This window comes from Stegastes partitus, unplaced genomic scaffold (assembly GCF_000690725.1).
Source record: "Stegastes partitus isolate 25-593 unplaced genomic scaffold, Stegastes_partitus-1.0.2 Scaffold290, whole genome shotgun sequence".
Classification (NCBI taxonomy): Eukaryota; Metazoa; Chordata; class Actinopteri; family Pomacentridae; genus Stegastes; species Stegastes partitus.
The window spans coordinates 502,800-525,026 of record NW_007578021.1 but is presented as its reverse complement, the minus strand read 5'-3'; the positions used below and the strand labels follow the sequence as shown (position 1 = coordinate 525,026).

At 39.7% G+C, this 22,227-nt stretch overlaps 1 protein-coding gene across 5 annotated transcripts in view; it reads right to left on the bottom strand.

The window, feature by feature from the left end:
• ptpn12 (protein tyrosine phosphatase non-receptor type 12) overlaps positions 1-22,227 on the bottom strand; it is a 61,310-nt gene that overhangs the window by 22,080 nt on the left and 17,003 nt on the right. For all 5 annotated transcript variants that reach the window (XM_008282942.1, XM_008282941.1, XM_008282943.1 and 2 more), the window contains exons 2-12: positions 18,286-18,394; positions 14,191-14,267; positions 13,920-14,015; positions 12,871-12,909; positions 12,247-12,318; positions 12,040-12,099; positions 11,244-11,386; positions 9,872-9,938; positions 9,634-9,711; positions 7,919-8,017; positions 3,905-3,990 (exon numbers count right to left, since the gene is read on the bottom strand). In XM_008282942.1, the coding sequence (XP_008281164.1) occupies positions 3,905-3,990; positions 7,919-8,017; positions 9,634-9,711; positions 9,872-9,938; positions 11,244-11,386; positions 12,040-12,099; positions 12,247-12,318; positions 12,871-12,909; positions 13,920-14,015; positions 14,191-14,267; positions 18,286-18,394 (926 nt within the window). The remainder of the gene's footprint in view (positions 1-3,904; positions 3,991-7,918; positions 8,018-9,633; positions 9,712-9,871; positions 9,939-11,243; positions 11,387-12,039; positions 12,100-12,246; positions 12,319-12,870; positions 12,910-13,919; positions 14,016-14,190; positions 14,268-18,285; positions 18,395-22,227) is intronic.

Genomic DNA, 22,227 nt, shown 5'->3' with positions numbered 1-22,227 from the left:
AAGACAGACGCATACCGAGACAGAGTTAGAGTAAGACAAGTGGCGAGAGAGAAACACTCATATATTCCTGACCGTCTGCTCTGCCCCACTTCCAGGAAAGCTTCTTATTTTGGCAGCATTACCAAGTTCAAATTTGTATGTTTTACTATGAACAGAAAAGGAACTGCTCAGTAAACAGATCACTTGCAGCTACCTCCTAAAATTAGGACCTCTGAAAAATGTTTGCTTTCCCATCAAACCGACTGGTACAACAGACAAATTAAGGAAACCAAGAGCATGGTAATTTTAGAGCAGCTAGAGAATACAAAAAAGGACATGTTGGCTCCTGCAAATGCAACAACCTCAAAAACGTGTTTACAGGAGGTGCAGATCAGACTTTGACAATGTTCAGGAGGAACTCGGGTCAAGTCTTTCTTATGGAACAGCTTCAGTGTGAGTATTTGATAAAAATCCAGTTGGCACTTTTAAAAAAGCACATCCTGAAGAGCCTGTACTAGACAAAACCACCAACACAAGATCAATAGTTGAAAATTGTCAATGAAATACATGAGATAAAGCAGCTAACTCGAGGAAAAAGTGAATAATGTTTACATGTCAACAAAGAGATAAAAGAATTACCTACTGAACATGTCAAAGAAATGAATAGCTTTTGTGTTTTTGTTCTTTTTGTGTGTATTTGACCTTTTTGTACTCAGCTCAGACAGTTCATTCACATGTCTGATGAGAACAGCTCTCTTGAGGTCACTCAGTACTGTCTGTCTATTGTTCTAAGGTTTTGGGTCTGATGGTGCCACTCCAAAGGGCAGATTGTCTTTGTTTGAAGTCATCCATAGTAGAATAACTTTATTGTTTACAGTCTTTGGTCCCAGTCAACCTCCAGTGATACCTTGTTAAAATGTATTTTCCCACTGATGATGACAAACTGTCCATGGCCAGAGGCAGCAGTCCCAAGTCATGATGCTGCCACCACCACACCTCAGCCTTGGACGTGTCTGTTTCATAATTTATGTACAGTACATTCATGAACAGAGATGATAATCAGCTCCATTGATTTCCTTTATGCCTTTAGCTGTTACTGTGGGGCCCTTTTTTAACAGCATTCTGCTTTTGGACCCCTTTAGAGTCTTAGCTAGGCAACCACTTCTAGTGAGACAGCACTAAATCAACTCCATAATAGACAGTTTTTCTAACTGTGCACTAATAAATGTCTTAACTCACTCTTAAAGAAAACTTTCTAAACCTTACCAGCTTGATGCTCATCAATGATTGTTGATGGTAAATCCTCTGAGATTTCCTTTTTGCAAGCTGCAGATGAGTATTTGTTTTATGGGTCAAAGTGGCTCTAACAAACACCTCTGATCCTGTTTTATTGATTGGATTCCAGGTTGCTAACTACTGACTCCAATTAACTTGATGAAATGTCGATAACATTAGCCTGGGGGGGGGATTGTTCAGTGTTCATATACTTTTTTCAACCTACGCTGTGAATGTTTGAATGATGTTTTCTACACAGACTAGAAGAACACAATAATTTGTGTTATGCGTTACAATAGCTTGTGCTGGTTGATAATGGTAAATTAACTAAAAATCTTATCGGTCAAATTTACACAAAAAAAAAGGAAGGTCAGTCGAAAAGGTTTACTAACTTTTTCTTGTCATCCTAAATGTAATCACATGGATAATTACAGAGCACATTAGCACACAAAATGCTGTCAAACTGGGCATTTTTACACAATGCTTCAGGCAACAGGTAATTAAGTGAGACAGTGTCTCCTGGCAACAAGATGTCCCCCGTGACATTAAAGCGTCAGTACTGAGGCGACTCTGAGGCATCAATGAACCTTGTTAAAAAGTTGTAAAGTGTATATATTGCTGTGTTAATAGGGAGAGGGCCTTGTCTACTGAAGGAAGAAGGAAAGAGGGACTGAAGATGAACTGGCTTAGAGAAAGTAGAGCATAACGCCTGCTGGGCACATACTACACAGCAAAATTAAAAATGAGAGGAGAGGGAGGAAAGAGAGCAGAGGGAAGCAAGAAGACAGGAACACAATGAGGAGTGGGAAAACAGAAAATATATCAAAGAATGAGTTACAGAGCAAAACAGTGGGACATATATGTGTTTTTGTAACAGATAAAGGGTGGGTGTGTATGTGTGTTTGAAATAATATGCCTGCATGCGCATAAAAGACTGTATTTGTTCTCAAAGAGGGGAAGATGAAACATGCTACAGTTCTCCTTCAACTAGCCTAGGGATGTGGTGCGTTCAACACTATATGGTGTTGCAAAGTATTGCAAAGTGTTGCAAAATGATCTATAAATACAGCTCCTCCTCAGGCAGTTGTTAACAGCCAAACTGAAGTTAACTTCGGCAAAGTGGAGGCCGGCTGTATCTGTGGGCTGACAAGGAACTATTGTGTCAGAAAACTCTGGCTCGCTTGAGGTGAAAACTGCGCCTGCTGCTTTTGTTTGGTCAGTTTAATATGTTTTCATTGTGTGCTCCACGCAAACGGTTGTGTTGTAATTCTTTTTTGAGTTCCTCCTACAAACCACAACACCCGCTGTGTGCAGTTATGGGCCACCTCACTCCCACTACTCACCCCTGGGTGAGCCTGTTAATTCATCTGTGTGGAGAATCAGCTTATTTTTCTGCCAGAGAAGGAAGTACACCCCTGTGCAATATCACTTAAATGTCAAATGATTCAAAATTGAATCGGCCAGACAACCTCGCAAAGGCGGAAAAGGGAGCAAGAAAATGTGTGAGCAACTTAGCAATTTCCCTGAGGTCTTGTACCGAAGGGATCAATAAAGTTTTATTCTAATAAAGTTTTATTCTAATTCTTCTAATTAAAAAAACAGTTACAGTAGTAATTAGGAGGTATAGAACAGGCCACAGTGCCACTAATCAGAGCTGCAGTGGTTGTCCTGATGCCACAAGCAGTGCACTAGTTTTGCAATCTAGATCTAAAAACAAAAAGATAAGCTATTGCTTCAGACTCGCCACTGTGGTTATCAGTGGAAATCTGGCAGCTCAGAAAGTACAAATGACAGTGCTTAATGCCAGTCTCTATGGGCGACACACACGAATAACACCTTTGCTTGCCTTTTGGTACAAAGCTGCAATCCTAAATTGTGTTAAATAACAAGAAAAAGAAGCCTGAAGAATATTGTGAGCGCATTCTTTGTTCATGAGACGAAGATAAAATAGTTTGGCTCAGATGTAGTCCAGCATGTTTGGCCAGGATGACCACAGTGAATGCATTGTGCTGACAGTGAAGCACAGAGGTGGGAGTCTGAAGATATGTAGCTACGTAAGGGAAGTAGGTGTTGGGGAGATGACATTTATAGATACACAACGAACACCTGTTAAAACTTTGACCTAGACAAGTATGTTGCCTGACTTCAATCCAACAGAGCACCTGTGGGTTATTTTACAGAGAGAGGCGGAGCAACACACCTCCGGCAGCAAAGAGCAGCTGAAAGAAATAACCTCCAAAGAAGGACAGAACATCCCTCCGGAAATTTGTGCAACATTGGTATCACCCATGCTGAGGAGGATTGAATCTGTCATCGGTAATAAAGGTGAACATAGGAAAAAAATACTTGAATCTCACTGATGAAAGGTGTGGTGACTTTTACTGTATTGAGTTTCGACTGTGGGTAAGAGCAGAAACACTACTGATCGATTTCAAAGTAGTGCCATGAGTGTGAGGTGATATAATTTTGAACCATTTTTACATTTAAGCGATATTGCATATTGTGTTATTGTTGTATACTGCACCTCTGTGGCACTTACTGAAGCCAAACAACTTGAACAAAACAGACGACAACAGCCTGACAGATACTTGCAGATACAGTGACTGAAAATCGTCTCAGCCAAACTGCCCAAACATGGAGCTTGTTTTACCTGCGTATGCGAGGAGGTTTTGGAGGTGGAGTGTCCCATCTCTCATCATCTGACTGGTGGCTTGCTTTGTCTGGACTGCTTTCATCCTGGAGACACACAAAGAGGAAAAAAAATATGAAGTAGGCCTGAATGATAGGAGGAAAAACTGCAAAGTGCACATATATATATTGTTAAATGATGTAATGACAATAACACTTGTTCTAAATAAATATTGCAGCGTGTTAGCGGAGTAGTTCCAAAGTCTTTCTGCTTTAATACACACACTTCTAACATAGATTCCAAACACTAAGCAGTCTAAGAAATAAATTATTTCAACATGTTTTAATTAAACAAATGGCACATGAATACCCGACGAATGAAGCGGAATTTCATTTAAATAAAACATATCTCTAATAAATTAAAGTTTAATTTTCTCTTTAAAATAGCTTCTCCTTAACTCAACAAAAATATCACTTGACATTTCCTTCGCTCTGTTCTTTTCTCTTTTTTTCCTTCTCCGTGGCTAGCTGGGGCTTGATCAGATTAGCTAGTGGTGTTGCTGTATGGCCCGTGTATCCACAGCTCCATGTGTGGAGTGTGAATGTGTGGCGCATGTAGATGGAATGACTTTTGATGTCATCATTGTGCGTATTGTGATGCCAGTGAAAATGCAGTTTACACTTCAGCGCTCACGTGGAGTGACTAAATGCTAACAACAGCATAATGGCTTTTTAATTACTTAATAGTTGCACCATATTCAGCTTTCATCTAAATTTTCAAACTTGTTGCCCAACCTGTTTGAAATTTTCCACAAAGGGATGCTCATTCGTCAAACATGTCACGTAACTATCTTGAGGGAAAGTAATTACAAACATTTCCTGAAGCACTGAAATACCTCTTCTGTGCTTGACATTTATCTGCCTGTTAAATATTTTAGGAATCAAAATTTACTGCTTTTTCCGTCACTGATTTTAAGACATGCGAGTACGTTTGACTTCCATTGTCACAGGATATGCTGTGTTTATAGACTTTCTGTTGAAATGTAAAGCACTTCTTTCTCTAAGTCCTCTCTACTCTTTTTTTTTTTCCTCTCTCCGAGATGTCTCTAGAGCACACGTAGCGAGTTGCTGCAAAATTGCTTCACTAAAGGATCAAAATTGTTTCTGAAAGAAGCACTCCTCCTCTTACTGTTCTCTCTTTTCCTCTCAGCTCTCGTCTTCCTCCTCCTCTCCCCCTCTTCCACTGAGCCTCATTAATTTGACTCTCTCTCCAGTCAGATAATGAGAAGATGACAAGACAACTTCAGTCGTCATAAACTCATGACAAGAGGGCAAATCGGGCCACTTCAGCTCTTTGAGCATTAGTCTGCCGAGGATGTAAAAACAGGATCTGAACGCGGTTTCTTTGGCTCTTTGTGTACGTTGATGTATGTTGTGAGAATCTGTTTGGTAGGAATGCTTCCTGCAAACTATGGCGTCTGCGAGGGAGCAGAGAAACGTGTGTGGGTTGTGTGTATGTGTAGGCTTATTGTTCGTCCTGCCATTGAGAGCACCTATGTGGGTGTTTTAGTCACTAACAATGGCTGACTGGACATGAGTCAATGTGTGTATGAACTGAGTCAGTACAACGCGCTGATAATGATTTGCTGTGTGTGAGTGTAGTATTCTTCCTGGACTTGCAACTTTGCGAGATGAAGTTATAAACAGTAGCAACAAACTCATACTGGAGCTGCTGTCCTTCTGGCCGCACCTTCTCCTAACGAATGATTAATAGCACCGACTATAAAACAAGCCTGCTAGTTTCTAACTACAGCGGCCTGGTCTGTCCCCTTCAGAAAGTGTGTCAGCTGAGGCCTTTCTGATGTAAAAAACAGTTGCGTGTGTTCGTGTGACTTTGTCTTGCAAGGGTCCCCCTTTCCCAACGGATGCATGTCTATTCTCAGACTCAAAGTGCATTATGGGAGAAGGGTGATGTCATCAGAGCTTCCTAAGCAGGAAGTCGGCTCCTGGATTGCTGCCAGCGCTCTCGCTCATGGTCTCTCTGTGTCCTCTGTCTTTGGATTTCCACACTCGTGGCCTGTCTCTCTTTTATCCACACTTATCTTCAGAACGGTGTCGGGGAGTACCGGCACTACTAGTTCAACTACATTTTCCTGTAGCAGTTGGGAAGAGGAGCTATTTTTAAAATCATCTAATGTTTCCTTGCAAGCTAATTTTTTCATTAAGCAGCGAGGCAGTGAAACCAAACGCTGCATTGCACTATTTACATTTTTCTATAAGATTAACCCTCTGAACCCACTGGTGGCTATAAAAGACATACTGTCTTTCCAAAAAGCACCAAAAGTACACCGTTTATCAGAGTAAGAAACTGTAATAAGTCATCAGATTTTCACCTTTCTAATACTAATTGTGTCACTTTTGGTTCTGTTATGAAAATTGAACAAATTGTGATATTTCATCAAAATCCTTTTGTTCTACATGTCACATTTTATTCTAAAAACCTGTGAAAAAAATTTACTTGCTCCTTGAGGGAACTGTGAGGCCACTAGTGACTCAGCTCAGACCTACAGTCACATGACAAAAGTTCAGCAACAGTGTGGATGAACTGGGCTGAACTGCAGGCTGTGTTCAACAGAGCAGATAGGAGATAAGTATGGAAACAAATGTTAAATCTAAACATTAAAATATATATAGTTTGAGGAGTTACCAAATCCTTTCCAGTAGTAAGAACATGTCAGGACACTTGGTAAAATGTGGATTCTGGACTATGTCAATTTTTGTAAACTGGTTTTATGAACTACGACATTCTATTTTTTTGTGATCCTACACATAAGACATTTTTGAGCTCTCTCTACTTGTAGCCTAGTTGTGCTGTTTTCATAGAGGTGCAGGACTTTTTTTTTAATGCAGTAAATGTGACAGGAGCGAATCAGCCCAGAAAGAGATCATATGCTTGGTCAAATTAGCCCCCTATCGCTTCACATCTTCTGATTCATTCAGGCGTACTGACGGTACAGAGACGAAGATCAACAGTCATCCTGTCTCAAAAAGAGGAAACAGAAAGCTGGTCTGCTACCTGTCCATACTGTCAACAAATTTCTTATATCCATTGATTATATTAAAGTAGCTTCTACTTGTAATACTTAATGTGTAATAGCTTTAATGTGTTCTGCTACTTTTTCTAGTAGTAAGTGTCGTGTTTTTGTAGTTTAACAATCTAAATGAAGAGGCGCCTCTGTCTATCTGAGACTAATACATGATGATGTGGGATGAAGAGAAGCACCTATGGATCAGTAATCATCTATTACCAGGTGAGTAGCGTGTATCTCTGTGAGAAATTAAGATTCCCCGTAAGACTCTGTATACATCTGCATGTTTTACACGTCTGTGTTACGTATACACTATGGAACATATTCTCTTCCTTGAGGATAAATAAACTGTCCGTCTGCCGGTCGACCTATATGTTTTTTAATATATCTGTAACAATATTACAAAACCGGACTGCAGTTCAAGAAATTGTACATAATTCAGGTGCATTTAAAATTACAGTAACAGAGAAAAAGATGTTAATTGCCTCTTTTGTTTTCTACATGTGTTCTTTAAGTCATATGAGTAACCTTGTTGGCTTGGTTGGACTTTTAGTGCAAACGGAGGAGGATCAGGGACAATTCAGGACACGTTGTATACAGTGCGTGTGTTTGTATGAGGGTGCAATGGAGGATAGCGGTGACTGACAGAGCAAAGCTTTATTTCTCGCTCTTTTAAATAGGTCTAACTGTCTGCAGTCCTCAGAGACTTCCCCGTGGAGGAGAGATCTCTTACTTTTTTGGCACCATCACTGTAACTCCTCTCTTTCTGCCTGTGTAAAGAGCAAAGTTTTCAGAAGGCCTCTACTCACTTTCCACTATTCCTCCTACCCTCTTTCCCCCTGTGACTAATTATTTGTGTTTTTTTTTTCCCACTCCGAGTGCGTTACTCAGCGACATCCTGTCTTTCTTTAACATCAGACAGCATACACAATGTGTGTGTGTCATACCATGCCATCGTGTATCTGCGTGTTGGTGGGACTCTCCAGTAGCTGCAGTTGTTTTTGAAAAAGCTGAGCGATTGCTCTGTGAACTAACTCATACTGCTCCTGGAAAGACAAAGATAAAGAAGATGAGAAAGTCATAATGAGGCAGAGGAGGGAGAGGATAAAGTGTTGCACAAAGTCAAACAGTGGGGTTAAATTAAAAAGAGGTGGGGTGAAGGAGATAGAGAAGAAGCAGAGGAAGGATTTCAGCAAATCAATACAGAAGCAAACACATTCTCCATATCAAACAACCTGTTTGAAAACAACAGAAGGACCTTCACTGATGCACTCTGATTCAATCCCATTACTTTCCCTGGGAAGGTTGTAAGTGTATTTAACTATTTTCCAACTACTTTATAGTTACAGGCTTCTTGCTGGGTGCAGGTCTGAGATTTAAAAAATAAAACCTGTGTCAAAGTCTGCCAAGGCAATGCTAAAACTGACATTTCACTCTCAATGTCAGAAGATGACATCAAACTTCTGGTAGAGAATGGCAGAGAGGATGGCTGCATTGCTAGTCGAAACATGCACATTATACTAAGTATCCTCCAGTAAAGGTACAAATAAGACCGTAAATTGTAAATTGTGTCCAGCAGATGAAGCTCCATGTGAAACATGTAAACACACCCATGTCAAAATTGTGGCAAAACAACCTTAACCAGTTAGAAATAATGGTGAGAATGTGTGAGCAGAGAAGATCCATTTTCAACCAGGTCTGCAGCACGTAATACAAGAATGAACGAAGAGACGTGCCGCAGGCTGCATAAAGGAGAGGATGTTGATCTAATCTCTACAACAGCGTTACTGTGACTCAGACAAATTTTCAATAAGAAAAAGCAATAACTTTAACCCTCTGAACCCCAAAGACCAGCTCTCTGTGATGTACCATCCTGTTGAAAAGCATATAAAAATCTGAGCTTAAAATCCTAATGTTTTATCAAAGTCACTGTATTCCATAGTTTCTACAGTCGTGTTAAAAATGTGCCCAAAAATGCTACAAACAGATTCTATTTAAAAAAAAAAAAAAGTCTTGGTCTTGGCACAGCTTTAAAGCCACTGGTGATTCAGCTGTATCCACCCGTAATGTCACAAAAATTCAGGGACTTTGCGGCTGCACTGACTTGAACTGCAGCCTGTGTTTACACAGAGCGGATAGGAGACAATTATGGAAACAAATAAAAAAACGTAAGTAGTAAAATGTCTTTAGTATGTGGACACAGCCATTTTTCATTTTTATTTTATTTTTTTGGGCATTGGTAACACTTGTAGGCATTTGGGAAAATTTTGTACATGTTAAGTCCAGGTTTTTCCAATTTTTGCAAAATAAATAATCAAAGAAATTCGACTCTCTCCTTGTAGCCATGATTGTGCTGTTTCCATAGAGGTGCAGGACTTTATATTGCAGTGAAAAATGAGCCTCCAGTGAGCAAAAATGTGACAGAAACCAAAAAAAATCCCAGACGCTGTTTGAGGATCAGAGGGTTAACACAGAAGTGATCCTTCAGACATGAAACCAGCACGTTTAGATGTGGTTCAATTAGCGGAAGTGAGTCAATGTCTGAAATGAATGTTTCCATAAGTGCTGCACTGTATGGAATTATTAACAAGATGAACGATCTGTACACAAAAACAGTCGGTGTGTGTAAATGAAAAGACAAATGAAAGCTATCACAACAAACCTTTGTTTGAACTGCAGAGTGCCGTTGTGTCCTCATCTCTTGGATCAACCGGAAAACATTAAAATCTTCTGGTATTTTCTTTGAAAGAGGCACATAAGAGTATTAAAGTTAGCTTTCACTTGACTTGTACATCAAGTTAAATCATGGACTTTGCTCAGTGAACTTCAAAACAAAACATTTACAGTGTAAAGAGAGAGTGTGTTTGTACAGGTATGTGTGTGTGTGAGTGTTCACATACCCCAGCTTTGAGGAGGTTCCATGTGTAGTCGATAGCACAGATAGCACCCGTCCTCCCACAGCCTGCACTGTACAGTCACAGCAATACCATTTAGATTAAGGGAGACACGTGTAAAGACACAAAAACACACACTTGAGCTTTCAGTGTAGCATCGCGAAGACAAATCCACTGAGAAACATGTTCACAAATACCAGCTCTGGATTTGTACTACTTAGTGGGATCTGGTTATAAAGAGGGAATATGTGCAGAGGGGAAAAAACAAAAAAACTGCATGTATGTTTGTACGCAACAACACCTCGTCCAGACAGGAAGGAGACAGGAGCTACACGGAAGCTGATCACGTCAGACACATGAAATCATAAAGTCGATCTCATGCTGTCTCTGCTACTCTAAAGAGCACAGTCTCTCCGCACACATCAACCCACACAAAGCATCTTTACAGACGCAGAGACACAGCTTTAAGTCCTGCTGTGTAACAGAGGAACCGGGAAATGTCCTCGGGCTGCTCATTATAGCTGATTACACACACATGGAGACAAAGTGTGTGCGCTGCGTGTACGCCCATGCATGTGTGCTGCAGAGAACCTCAATCTATAGCCGCCTTGTGATTCAATGTGCTTTTTTTGTTTTTATTTAAGTTAACAATACAGCCATTCACTGCTTCTTTTGTTAATAAAAATCATGTGTGAGGCAGCTAAGATTTCCGTTTTTTTGCATGGATTTATAATATTTACATTCTTAGCCTTTAATGCTGTAACTTCAGTTAGAGAAGCACAGCCTATATGAATATGAAATGAATGTTGCTGATTTTAAACTAACTTACAGTTTGACACATAGAGCTCTATCCCCCTAAAATCAATCTGGTGATTACGTCTTTGTTTATGAAAGCTCGCATGTTGCATCAGTTTGTGGCTATTTTGGATTCATGCAGTCAGCGGCAGCATTTAGGAGAAAAAAAGTGGCTCATGTGGTTGCGTCTAAAGTAGCTAATTATCCTGCATTAATCAATATCTGCACATTTTTAACAAGATTAATCAAGTGAAACGATTAATTACCAAACAAAACATGTAGATGTGTGTACATCTGTTTAATTTGAAGCGTAAATCCTGCTTTTACCAGGAGTCTTCACGCTGCCTCCTCACAGCAAAAATCACTGACGATCTCATGAATTATTCAGATCAATTCAAGAGCACAAGTCAGAATCATTCATTTCAGTATGACATTCCATGATATGTGTGTGTGTATATATATGGAACACAGTGTCTGTTTTATTCTTTTATTTTTTCATCTGTAATCTGCCTCCTTTTTGTTGCCTTAGTTACAGTATGATCCTTCTTGGGCGTATTCATGGTGGCAGCATTTATACACTTACCTGCAGTGCACACAGATAGGGACATCGTCATTCTCCTGGTATTCTCGCATTAGTCCGATCATGTCCAGTATGGAGTCGAATGATGACGGGACGTCGTGATCCGGCCAGTTGATATAATGGAATTGAGTTATCCTCCGAGTTTCCTGCAAGCACACGAGGACAACTTTAGAAGAGGAGGCTCAGTTGAAGGCTGAAACTGAATCAGCTGGCCTGGTGGTGACGAGTGTGAGACTGAATGCACAACTACTGTCACAAGACGTGAAATTTTTATCACGATTGATCATTGATTTGAGGGACAAAATATGTTCATTTCAGGTTCACATTTAAATAAACTAAGCTCTGTTTTACCTTCCTTTCTGTGTTATATCAGTGTTTATGTACAAATCTTTGCATCAAAATAACAACTATGGTCCCTAAATTAAATTCCAAAGTTGTGACTGAGATGAATATTCAGTGAACTGGGCTGCTCTAACTGATATGTGTACAGTATTTCAAAATTGTTGGTAATTAACTTTTACTGGCATTTTATAGCTGTGACATGAACAAAAAAAAAGCTCATGTAATTTATTACAATTAATGAAACACGTCATTTTTTAGACACTAATCGGTATTTCTCTGCAATTTTGCAAAAATGTGTCAATTTGTGATACACTGCCTATCATTATTTAAAAACTAATAATAATATAATTGTTGTTTTAGAGTAGTAAACGGTCCCAGCATTGACCAAAAAAAAAAAAAAACAAACGTTTTAATGCGCTTATAAAGAACAGAATAAGCAATTACTAAGAGAACTTACATTTTCATGCTGCACCACCAACGTCCTGATATAGTAGTCTGTTCTGGTCTGTTCTGATTCCTAGAAAACGAAGACAAGAAAAACATTTACACAATACTCAACTCACACATGCACCAGAACAAAATGTGGACAAGCCACAGGCCCCCCACACACCTTTTTTTTTTTAAAGACACACACAGCTGTAATACTACAGATTTGTCTACTTACACAGGAGATTCGAAAAGGGCCAAAACTCATGGGCTCCTCCCTGAGCAGCGGGAAATACCGCTCACACTTTTTCTAACCAGAGAAGAACAGAAGTTAGCTTGGGCTGAGAGGAAAATGCCTGAGAGATACCACAGCTTCCTGCACACACACTTTCTGGTTTGAAATAAACAATTAACGTGACATGTAGAACACACACAATGACCAATAAGAGCGTGTCTAAATACATGCACATACCACATTTGAAGGTATATATAAGGAGCTCTGTGAACTGTCAGTCACACTATTGTTACTTCAGTGAACTAAAACAACAAAAAGCTTGGATCAATGCAAATTGATCCAGGCTTCAGTAACTAGTGATCACCGTAGCTTTATTTTCACAAAGACACACTCAGGCAAGAAAAACAGCTAAAGTTCTACCGATACCTCCACCAAGGCTGAACAATTGTGCACATTGTGGCATTATTGCAACACGACACGAACAATCAGATATTCCAATAAACAAACCAACAGATGGAGGAGAAAGTAGACTGTAACCTTGGCGGAGATAACAAAACACAGATGTACAGACACACTCGAGCACATACGTACTCTTTACATGGACTGACACACAAACAACAAACTTACCCTTCCCATCTCAAACTCTCGACAGGCCATTACAATAACCTGCAGACACAAACAAGAAGAATTACAATCAATATTTACACTCAAAGCTAAATCTTACTTCTCTTCAAACGCAGTTTTGTGCATTCCTACATCTTCTATTTATGTAATGCAGTAGGTTCCAAAATGTGCACCAGAGATTCAGCGGAGTCTCCTAAAGAGTCCGAAAAACCTCAATGCTTTCCCCTTCGTAGAGCAGCAGAAGCAGAGCTCACATCATTTTTGATCATGCTTGACATTACAGCGGTATCTGGGGTCATTCCCTTTGATCCTACAGGAGCAATTATCACGGCTGCAATTTCAAGCTTTTCAGAGTGATAGTTAAACCTCATCACAGCTCCCTCCCTCTTCTCATATTTGTCCATCTGGCTCGAGCATAAGCACTCCCCATCTGCCTCTAAATTACTGACGATCATATTAAATATTTATCTTAATTATTACAGTTCTACTTTTTACAATTATTAAAACTTTATTTAGGCGCCGAACAGTGACGCTTTTTACGACACCCTTATCAACACCTCTGCACACACATGCTTCGCCTAAAGCTAAAAAAAGACAACATGAATATTCATGAAAATAATGTGAAGGTGTTTCCTTTGCTTTTTCTGATAATCGCAATCTGTGGATGCAGCAGATCTCGTCACCTACTCGCGACCACATCACCACCAAGTTCTTACAGCATCCACTATGAAAACCTTTGTGTAAATGTGTGTATTTGAAAAAAGAAAAGCAGATATTGTGGTTTATTTTTCATTGTGATTAGCATACAGTCAATTTAAGAGTTTCAACAAAAAACCATCACGTTTGGCTTGTCCTGCTGTCTTCGTCAACGCCTTCCTTTCTTTGTGCTTTATACTGATCCACAGAGCCCACATCAGTGTCGAACATCAAAAACAACTCCCACAAAATTGAGAGTGCGGCTTATGCAAGTGTTTCATATAAACTTGCAGTGAAGATCCCCCTCTATCAATTCATCACTGCTGCTTTCCCCCCATCTAATGAGCCGTACTCACAGCTACATTGTACTCCCAGTTCATCCTCCAGAAGTCGATGACAGTGTTTGGCAGTGGGCCCTGAGTTGCAATGTAGGCCTCTGGGCCATCCATACCCTGGATGGAAAGGCGGCGGGACAGAGACAGAGAGAAAATATGATCACAAGTAAAACAACAATGTCCAAACCATACAGTGATCACATACAACTTTATACCATAGGAATTTTCCACAAAACACAAGAATCCAAACACATTCTGACAAACAACAAAAGCAAAGTGACTTAATGTTTACCTTGATGAAGTTAGCATTGATGTAATCTGTGTCCTGATTGGTTGTTTTTAATGCCAGCTTCACCCTACTGTGGTCAACTGGGGAGGAAAAAAAGAGAAATAGAGAGATTTAATCTATTTAAAAATTTTCTTTTCATAAGCAGAGAAATGGGATGAGACAAAGGGGAAAATAAAAGCACGCGAAAAATGAATCACTACCACAGATTAAGGGAAAATCAGAGGGTATGCCAGGACATGGGTGAAAACGAGGAAGGACAGAGGTTAATGGACGCAGCAGTATCCTCATTCTTGTGTATGGTGTGTGTGGTCACATCTGTTACGGATGAACCAGTTCCTTTGCCTTATCAGCATCTCATTCACTAAAAGCCTTAATGAATGAATGGACGGATGGACAGAGGAGAGAAAGAGGATAAAGGTATAAAAAAGTAGGACAGATGCTGGGTCATGTAATCTTCCCCTGAGGCCATTAAGTACAGAGAGAACTCTGTGTGAGACCGAGACATTACATGAACTATCACAACATACCAAAAGCTGTGTCTGTTGTAGATGTGCGTGTAAATATTTCCACAAACATGGCATTTTGTGTTAGCTTTTAAGAGGAATTTTCTCTTTTCTGTTATTTTCTAGCTCTCTGGCCTCTAACCGACATCCTATCCTGCTTTTTTATTATTATTTTCATATTTAAGCAGATAATCCAAAGAAATTCTGTCTATAATTTACCAATAACAGGTGACGTGTTTAAAAACCACCTTTGATTGAAAGTATGTCTTTCTAGCACACAGCAGATACATGCATGATGTTCTAAAGGTGGTGAACATCCATTTTTGTTGTGTTTTGTATGAAATGTTTTGATGAATATAAAAATGTTTCCTTCTGCTGTTCCTCCAGCCCCCTCAAATAGCAGATCTCTGAGGTTTACAAGCCAAACAGGATTTTATTCAGTCTCTAAGAAGGAACTGACAAACTAGTAGTCATTAAACTCCAAATTTGCATAATCCTGCCCCTTCGCTGACTGTTGCTTCTGAGGTAAGTAATTTAGAATGAGCAGCTGCCTCTCGGTCCACCAGGTTTGTTTTCATTCTGGAGCTCCTTCTGGTAACTCTAAAGTGTCTCAGCCACGAGCAAAACACAACAAATGTCGTGCTGTTGGCTGCAAGTGTGAACGTGAGAGTTTTCATGCACTCCCAGCATCTGAGGAACTAAAGACGAGTGGATTACTACTGCTGACATTACCATTAGCTTTGATCACATGGCTACAGGTCAGAGCTCTGTGGAAACTGATCAGCTGAATGACATTCAGAAATGATGGAAACCATTTTTTAACTCTAATTTGAAATAAATAAATAAGGACTGGGTGAGTTCCTGTGTTTTCATGTAACCTGCTGTGCGTCAGTGCAGCTTCAACTTTTCTGTGTCATTCCTTTACATCTTTTCTCCTACTCTCTTTGCTCACATAGAATGCATTTTAACACGGCCTAATTCCAAAGAAACATGTTCTCATTTACATTTTTTTCCCCCCTGTTGTCAGAAAGCAGACAAGACATAGTGAGCTGCCATGCTGTCAACTGTTTTGCTCTGTGCTGTCAATCACGCACACACTGAGGGTTTTCTTCCTGAAGGGGACATAGAAAGCTCAGCTGATTTTTACAGTGAGAGACACCAAAAGAGCCTGATTAGAACAGGACTGAACCCGCGGGGTTATACATTCATGGTGAAATGAATAATGTTTGCAGTATTTAGAGCTGAAAATTTGAAAGACATGCTCCGGAAACATGAGGTTTTCATTAATTTGCTAAAAAGGGGCACAATATGGGACCTTTAAAGCTTCTCGTCATGCAGGACATAAGGTTTCATATGGATTATACGGTCAGGCAGTCACCATTAATGGGAGCACAGTAACATTATCACTGTGAATCAGCTGCGGACATTTGGCATGTACACAGTTGGCCTAGCAGAAAGCCGCTTGATAACATCTGGCTTCGATCTAAATGTGTACATTTGTTTGTTGCTGGCGGATCGGCTTACAGCGCTGCAAAGTACATCGCGGAAGATAAAATGGCAACAAAAAAATAGCAGAGGAACAAAATCATCAAGAGCTTCATGGTTGAGGAGTTGAAAAGGCTCGATGGTATTTCACACATATGTTTTCAATACCACACCATGAAATGTGATACTGTTCGCCCCTACAGATCTGTCGCTTGTCCCCACTCAAGCGCTAGGCTCTTTTAAGGTCGATATCTTGTAGTGTAGTGGTGTGAGTTATAATGAGCAGCATAAATTATACACTAAGTGGGCAGATTATCAGGCACATCTAGCGGAAGGAGTGTAATACTGACGGTGTTTCCCCGGGTTTATAAATATAAAGCGATGGCTACTTGCAACCCTTTGTAATAAGCTGAATGTATATACAATAAACTAGCATGTAAGTGTATTTTTCATTGCCTGTATTTGAAGTTTAAAGTGAACAAGAGATGCAGCCAAAAGGTGCAGTCAATGTCATTATCAATTACAGTTAAATGCAGGGTGGCCCGTACACGGTACATGTGAGCACGCATCAACAGTTAAATGTAATGAAGCCATTAGGACTGCACAATTACTGGCAAATTATAATCAAGATCATTGGGTCACTTCATTTAAAACCCTAACAGTTTCTGTTCGACCATCTCTGATTTGCCTAAAATTTCGATAGCATAAGATATGGTTAATTACAACAATATGTGTGAAATATTGGATTGAAATATGAAATAGTTTTCAGGATAGATCAAATAGTCTCTTATTATTTATGATGTGTGGGTTTTTAAAAAAAAATAATTTATAGAAAATACTCTGAGCTTTTTTAAAGTTATTTAAATTGAATTTAATTGAATTAAGGGTGGGTTGAAAAAGTCTTTCGTCTTTTAATAGTTCCTGAGCCAACCATACACAGCCTTAAATTTTACTGCACGAAAAAATGTGCTGTAAGTGGGTCAACATGCATTTAAAAAAATATCTCAGAAAGTACTTGACATCAATCTAAAATTTCACAGATGCCGTTTTAAATATGCATAGTTGATGATAAAAAGAAGTTTCATGCAAATCAGAGATGATTGAGTAGAAGGCCCCTGATGATTTAAGAAGAAAAAACACCATTAAGATCACGATTATTATTAATATTTACCATGACTACACTTTTTAGTTTACTTTTGTACATGAAAAAAAATCTAGATTTGAAACACTGTAATTAGCAAATTGCTGAAGGTGTATTTTAGAACAAATGCAGGGATTCCCACCCCTTGTTAAAACTGACGGTGTCGAAGGTTGAACAAATTCATGCTGATCTCCTTGTGTGACACTTGTGCTTTTGATGGTTTCTCATGTGGCAAAGCTTCATCACATCTTAAGTGTGTTACACAGTGAATACTACACTGCAGCTTGACTTTTAAAAAATATAGCAAAAGAATTACAGTTGCAAAATAATTTTAAAAAATAGCAATTAGATATTTCCCCTACACCTTTCTATCCTAAAAAAGAGCACTGCCTTTACTTGCATGTTGTGCTACATTCCTGGAAATGCACAAATAATACGTGAATAAGGTTCTGCTTCACCTGAAGTTAGTGCATCTTCTTGAGTCAATCATAAATAAAACTGCACCCAAAGTGCCTCACGTGCTAAACAGCTGCTTATCTACTGACAACACAATTTACCAATAGTCTCTAAACAACTGACATAAAGGCTACAACAGACTGTAGCTGGTCTGCTGTACACAGAGAAGCCTCTAGTCTCCTCTCAGTTACTGCAGCACAGAACTCAGACCAGTGTGTGACCAAAAACTACTTTGAAGAATGAAATAACATGTTCTCGTGCTCTTTCAGCCACAAGGACTGCTTTCTATGAGCAGTGTACACATTTTAAACGTCAATATCACAGCTGACCATGTTTAATCGTGCAAAGCCAAGATTGTGATGGTGCTCAATATGTGACTAATTGTGCACTCCCAGCAGCCATTGTGTATGTTACTAGATACACCTGTTTTTGACTAATCAAAATGTCTGCTCTAAGGAAATACTGCTTAACTGTGCAATGTGACTGTGCATTTGTGGTTGGACTAGGACTTACATGGCAGTATATCTTTATATCTGTTCTTCTTGACATTCTCCTCCCTCTCGCCTACGTTGGTGGGGTAGATCTTCTCTGTCCGGTACTTGGTTGATAACCGCCGTAACCGCTGCAAAAAAAGAGGAAGACAAGATAAAGGCGTTTAGTAGATATTAATAAATCATGTTACTTTAATTCTCTCTCGCTTATACAGAAATTACATGAGCTATGTTTGTAGATATACATCGGTCAGCGTGGGGTAGATTGTGGTTGGTGTACTTTTTTTGACAGAGCACAGAAATCCGATAAACGCTCATAGAGCAGAGTCAATCCGTAACACAAGTCAGACAAAGGTCAGTCAGTGTATCAGTATCAGTCAGTGGTGAAGGCTAGTGAGAGAAAAGTTAGAAAAGACAAATGAAACACACAGGTAGCGACTGATGTTACTGCATTTGAATATTTAAAGTGTAATTACCCCAAAGAGTCCTGGTTTACACTCATGGGTTAAAATCTAACTCACACACACACACACACACACACACGTCAACACTGCCGCCACTACTACATCACCCGAGTTGCACACGCACTCCCTTTCCTCTTTGTGTGACAGTGCATGAAGTTAAGTGTGGCCAAATCTAATAGTAGCTGACACTGATGAAGACACATTCACTTAATGGGAAGAGAACAATTACATTGTCTCTCGTCTGACAGGAGGCCAAAGCTTAGCTCGCTGTCCTTGAACACTGTGGAGCAGAATAGGAGACTTTCAGAGACAACTGTAATGAGATTTTCATTCACAAAGGAAACTGTCACCAGAATTGAGGATTAAAACTCCCATTAACACAGCAGGCGCTTCAGCCGCGTTGCTCAGTCACGCACTGAACAGGTACGCTCCTATTTTACTGGATCCAGCTGTCTACACAGGCCATACTTGCCTCTGTTTACACACGTAAATACAGTTATTGTGTGTTGGGTTCCGGGCGCTGCCAAAACGCAGGTGACCTACACTCAACACTGTGCCTGAAAGCATCGTTTGTAGACACAGAGGACTGAAGCTGCTACTGTTCTGCCCAATCTACAGAGACATAGTGCTGCTAGGGAAGATGATCATCAGGTGTTCAACCCTAAGAACCTCAGGCAGTTTCTAGGTGTTTTTTTTTTTTTTTGCTACTGTCACATTTATAATCAATGTGGGCTCATTTTTCACTGCAATATAAAGTCCTGCACCTCAATGAAAACACACAACCATGACCAGAAGTAGTGAACCCTCAAAAAAGTAAAAATGCCTTTTGTGCAATATGACACAGTTATATATATAAAAAAATGAAAAACTAATATTCAAATTTCTCCGATACTTCATATTCCAAAGACAATAATGCGGTACAATATTTTCCCAAGTGCCCACAGGTGTCACCACTAATGGAGAAAAATGGTGACGTTTACATCCTATAGATATTTTACTACTTTCCCTTTTTAATTTGTTTCCATACATTCTTCTCTTAGCCTGCAGTTCAGCTGAAAACTCTGAATTTTTGTTGCATGTCTGTTGGTGGCCATCGAGTCACTACTGGCTTCCTGGCTGTGCCGAGAAGGATGGAATTATTTATTTATTTTTACAGAATGTGGTTTGAGCAAAAGGTGTGTTTCAGCATTTTTTCAGAATCTGATAAATGGTGTGATGTTTTCAAAGATGACTTGTCTTTCAAACCTGTCCACTGGTTAAAGAGGGTTAATGAATTGAATACACCACAGAATAACTTTGGTAAAGAACAATATTTATCTGCTAGTCTCTTTCTATTTCTAGAATTCCCAGTAAATTTCCTGCAACTGTGACATAAAACGGCACGCAGCAGCAAATAAACGAAGTAAGAATACGTTTGCTTACTAAAGCGGCGCACAATTTTAGGAACCAGTTGCTCAATGTCCAGTGCGTTTTGTTCTGGACTTCCATTGAAATGTGTCGTGCAACTCTTCCATTCATGACTTCACAGCATCAAGAATTTCAAAACTTTCGTATCACAAAAAACTCCTGCTGCTCCACCTTGATAACACTCACATGTTATCGCTCTCAAGGGCCTTTTTTTTTGATTCTCTCAGATGGTTTAATCACTTTCCTCTTTCTTTCTGAGACAGCAAGAAAATTAGACATCTCTTTGACTTTTTCTGCTTCTCTCACTCCTCCCCCCCTCGCCTCTCGCTTGCTCTCTCTCTCTCTCTCGGCGAGTCTGAGAAAGTCAGCGTGGGCGTTCAGGCTTCTGGAGCCTCGTGTGAAAAATGGTCCCACCTCTTCTCTCTGGCTCTGGCTGCAGGCTTTCCTCCTGTTACTGTAACACGGACATGTACTGTACATCCTGGTTTCCTGAGTTTCACAAAACTCAGACCTTCTTCCTGTCCTTGTTTCACTTTTTTTCGTAACACAACTTCCGCGCTACTGTGGTCACACACCCACAGATACCATAAAACAGATAATCTTACATCTGATCTTTCAAAACATGCCGTGTTGAAAATAATTTCCATTCCATTACGAAAGGTTTGGTGAGCATCTACTAATGAATCAGCAGATAAATCCTTTGAAATTACAAACACATTTAGCCACATAGCTAAAGGAAGCCTTAATCTACTGATTAATCTCTTTTTCTCTTCAGCTTTTCTGTCTGCAAGTTGTCTTTTGAGTTCGAAGAAACCGTTTGAGTAGCGCCACAGAGGAGCCCCAAAGACATGATGAGTTTTGCACCTTTAATTTTGCATCTTTGTAAACCACGACAACAAATTGTCAGTAACTGAGGGAGAGGAAGCAAGGGAGAGAAAAGGAGTTAGAAAAGAGAGGTAACACACAGAGACCGTGGGCGGCAACACAGCTGTGCGTGTGTGTGTGTGTGTGTGTGTTCATTTGTGTCTGTGTGGTAATAGCATTAGAGCTCCTCTGGCCTCATGTGAATTACATTTGCAACAGAGGTCTGCTTCTGTGCTGGGCCAAAGCCCGGGAAGACACACAAACACACATCTACACACGGAACCAGCAGAAAAAGGCAGCCAGTAATGATGATAAGTAGCTTTCCTTTGTAGCCCATTTCACTTCATTTTCAGAAAACTGGAGGAAGCGAGTTGATTTTCCCATTAAAACTTGTGATTTTGACATTTTGCGGCGCCTAATCAATGGTTTGTTTTGGTCCTGTGTCACTAGTCGTAATATAACACGACAGAATGTATTATCCTCAGGTTAGGAAAGATTTTATGTTTTCACAAGGTTACCACTTGCGTAATTATGAATCCAAATTGCAAGTGATTAGCTGCAGAAGAACACTAGTTAGTAACCTCAGGACACTCCTAGAAGACACTTTTGCAAATGTAATTGCAAATTAGGTGTCAAACTTTCAGGTGTAGGTCTGCTTCTCTGACCTGGTCAACTAACATGCCTTTATTAAATGACAGCTAGTTTGCTATCTGATCAAAGACACTAATCATCCTGAAATGGAACAATTTTGATCAGCGTAAATGAAACCCCATTGCTTTACTGATATATCTCTCATGGTTACATAGGTTTCAATGAATATGTTTATATTGTCATTCAGGGGTTTTCCTGGCTCAGAATGGGGCTATTGGGGGGTGACGACACATAAAGCATGAATGAACCGTATTTAGTAAAGGTAATGAGTTTATGTGGCCTTATAGCTCAGAAATGTATCCACTCTCCTGTCATTACTGACCATTTAAAGACACAAAATACCTATTATGGTCGAGAAAATGTAACCACAATTAAGAAAATTGGTTTAAAATACATATTTTTTTACTCTCAGTTCTCCTTATTTCTGTGCTGGTGTGTTTCCTTTGCTTCTGGCTGACATTATTTAACAGAGCAAGTTAACCAAATCGGAGCTTAAAACTGTAATATTTCATCAAAATCCCTTTAATCTTCACGTCTAATTAAAAGATTTGCCAAAAATAAACCTCCTGCAATAACGA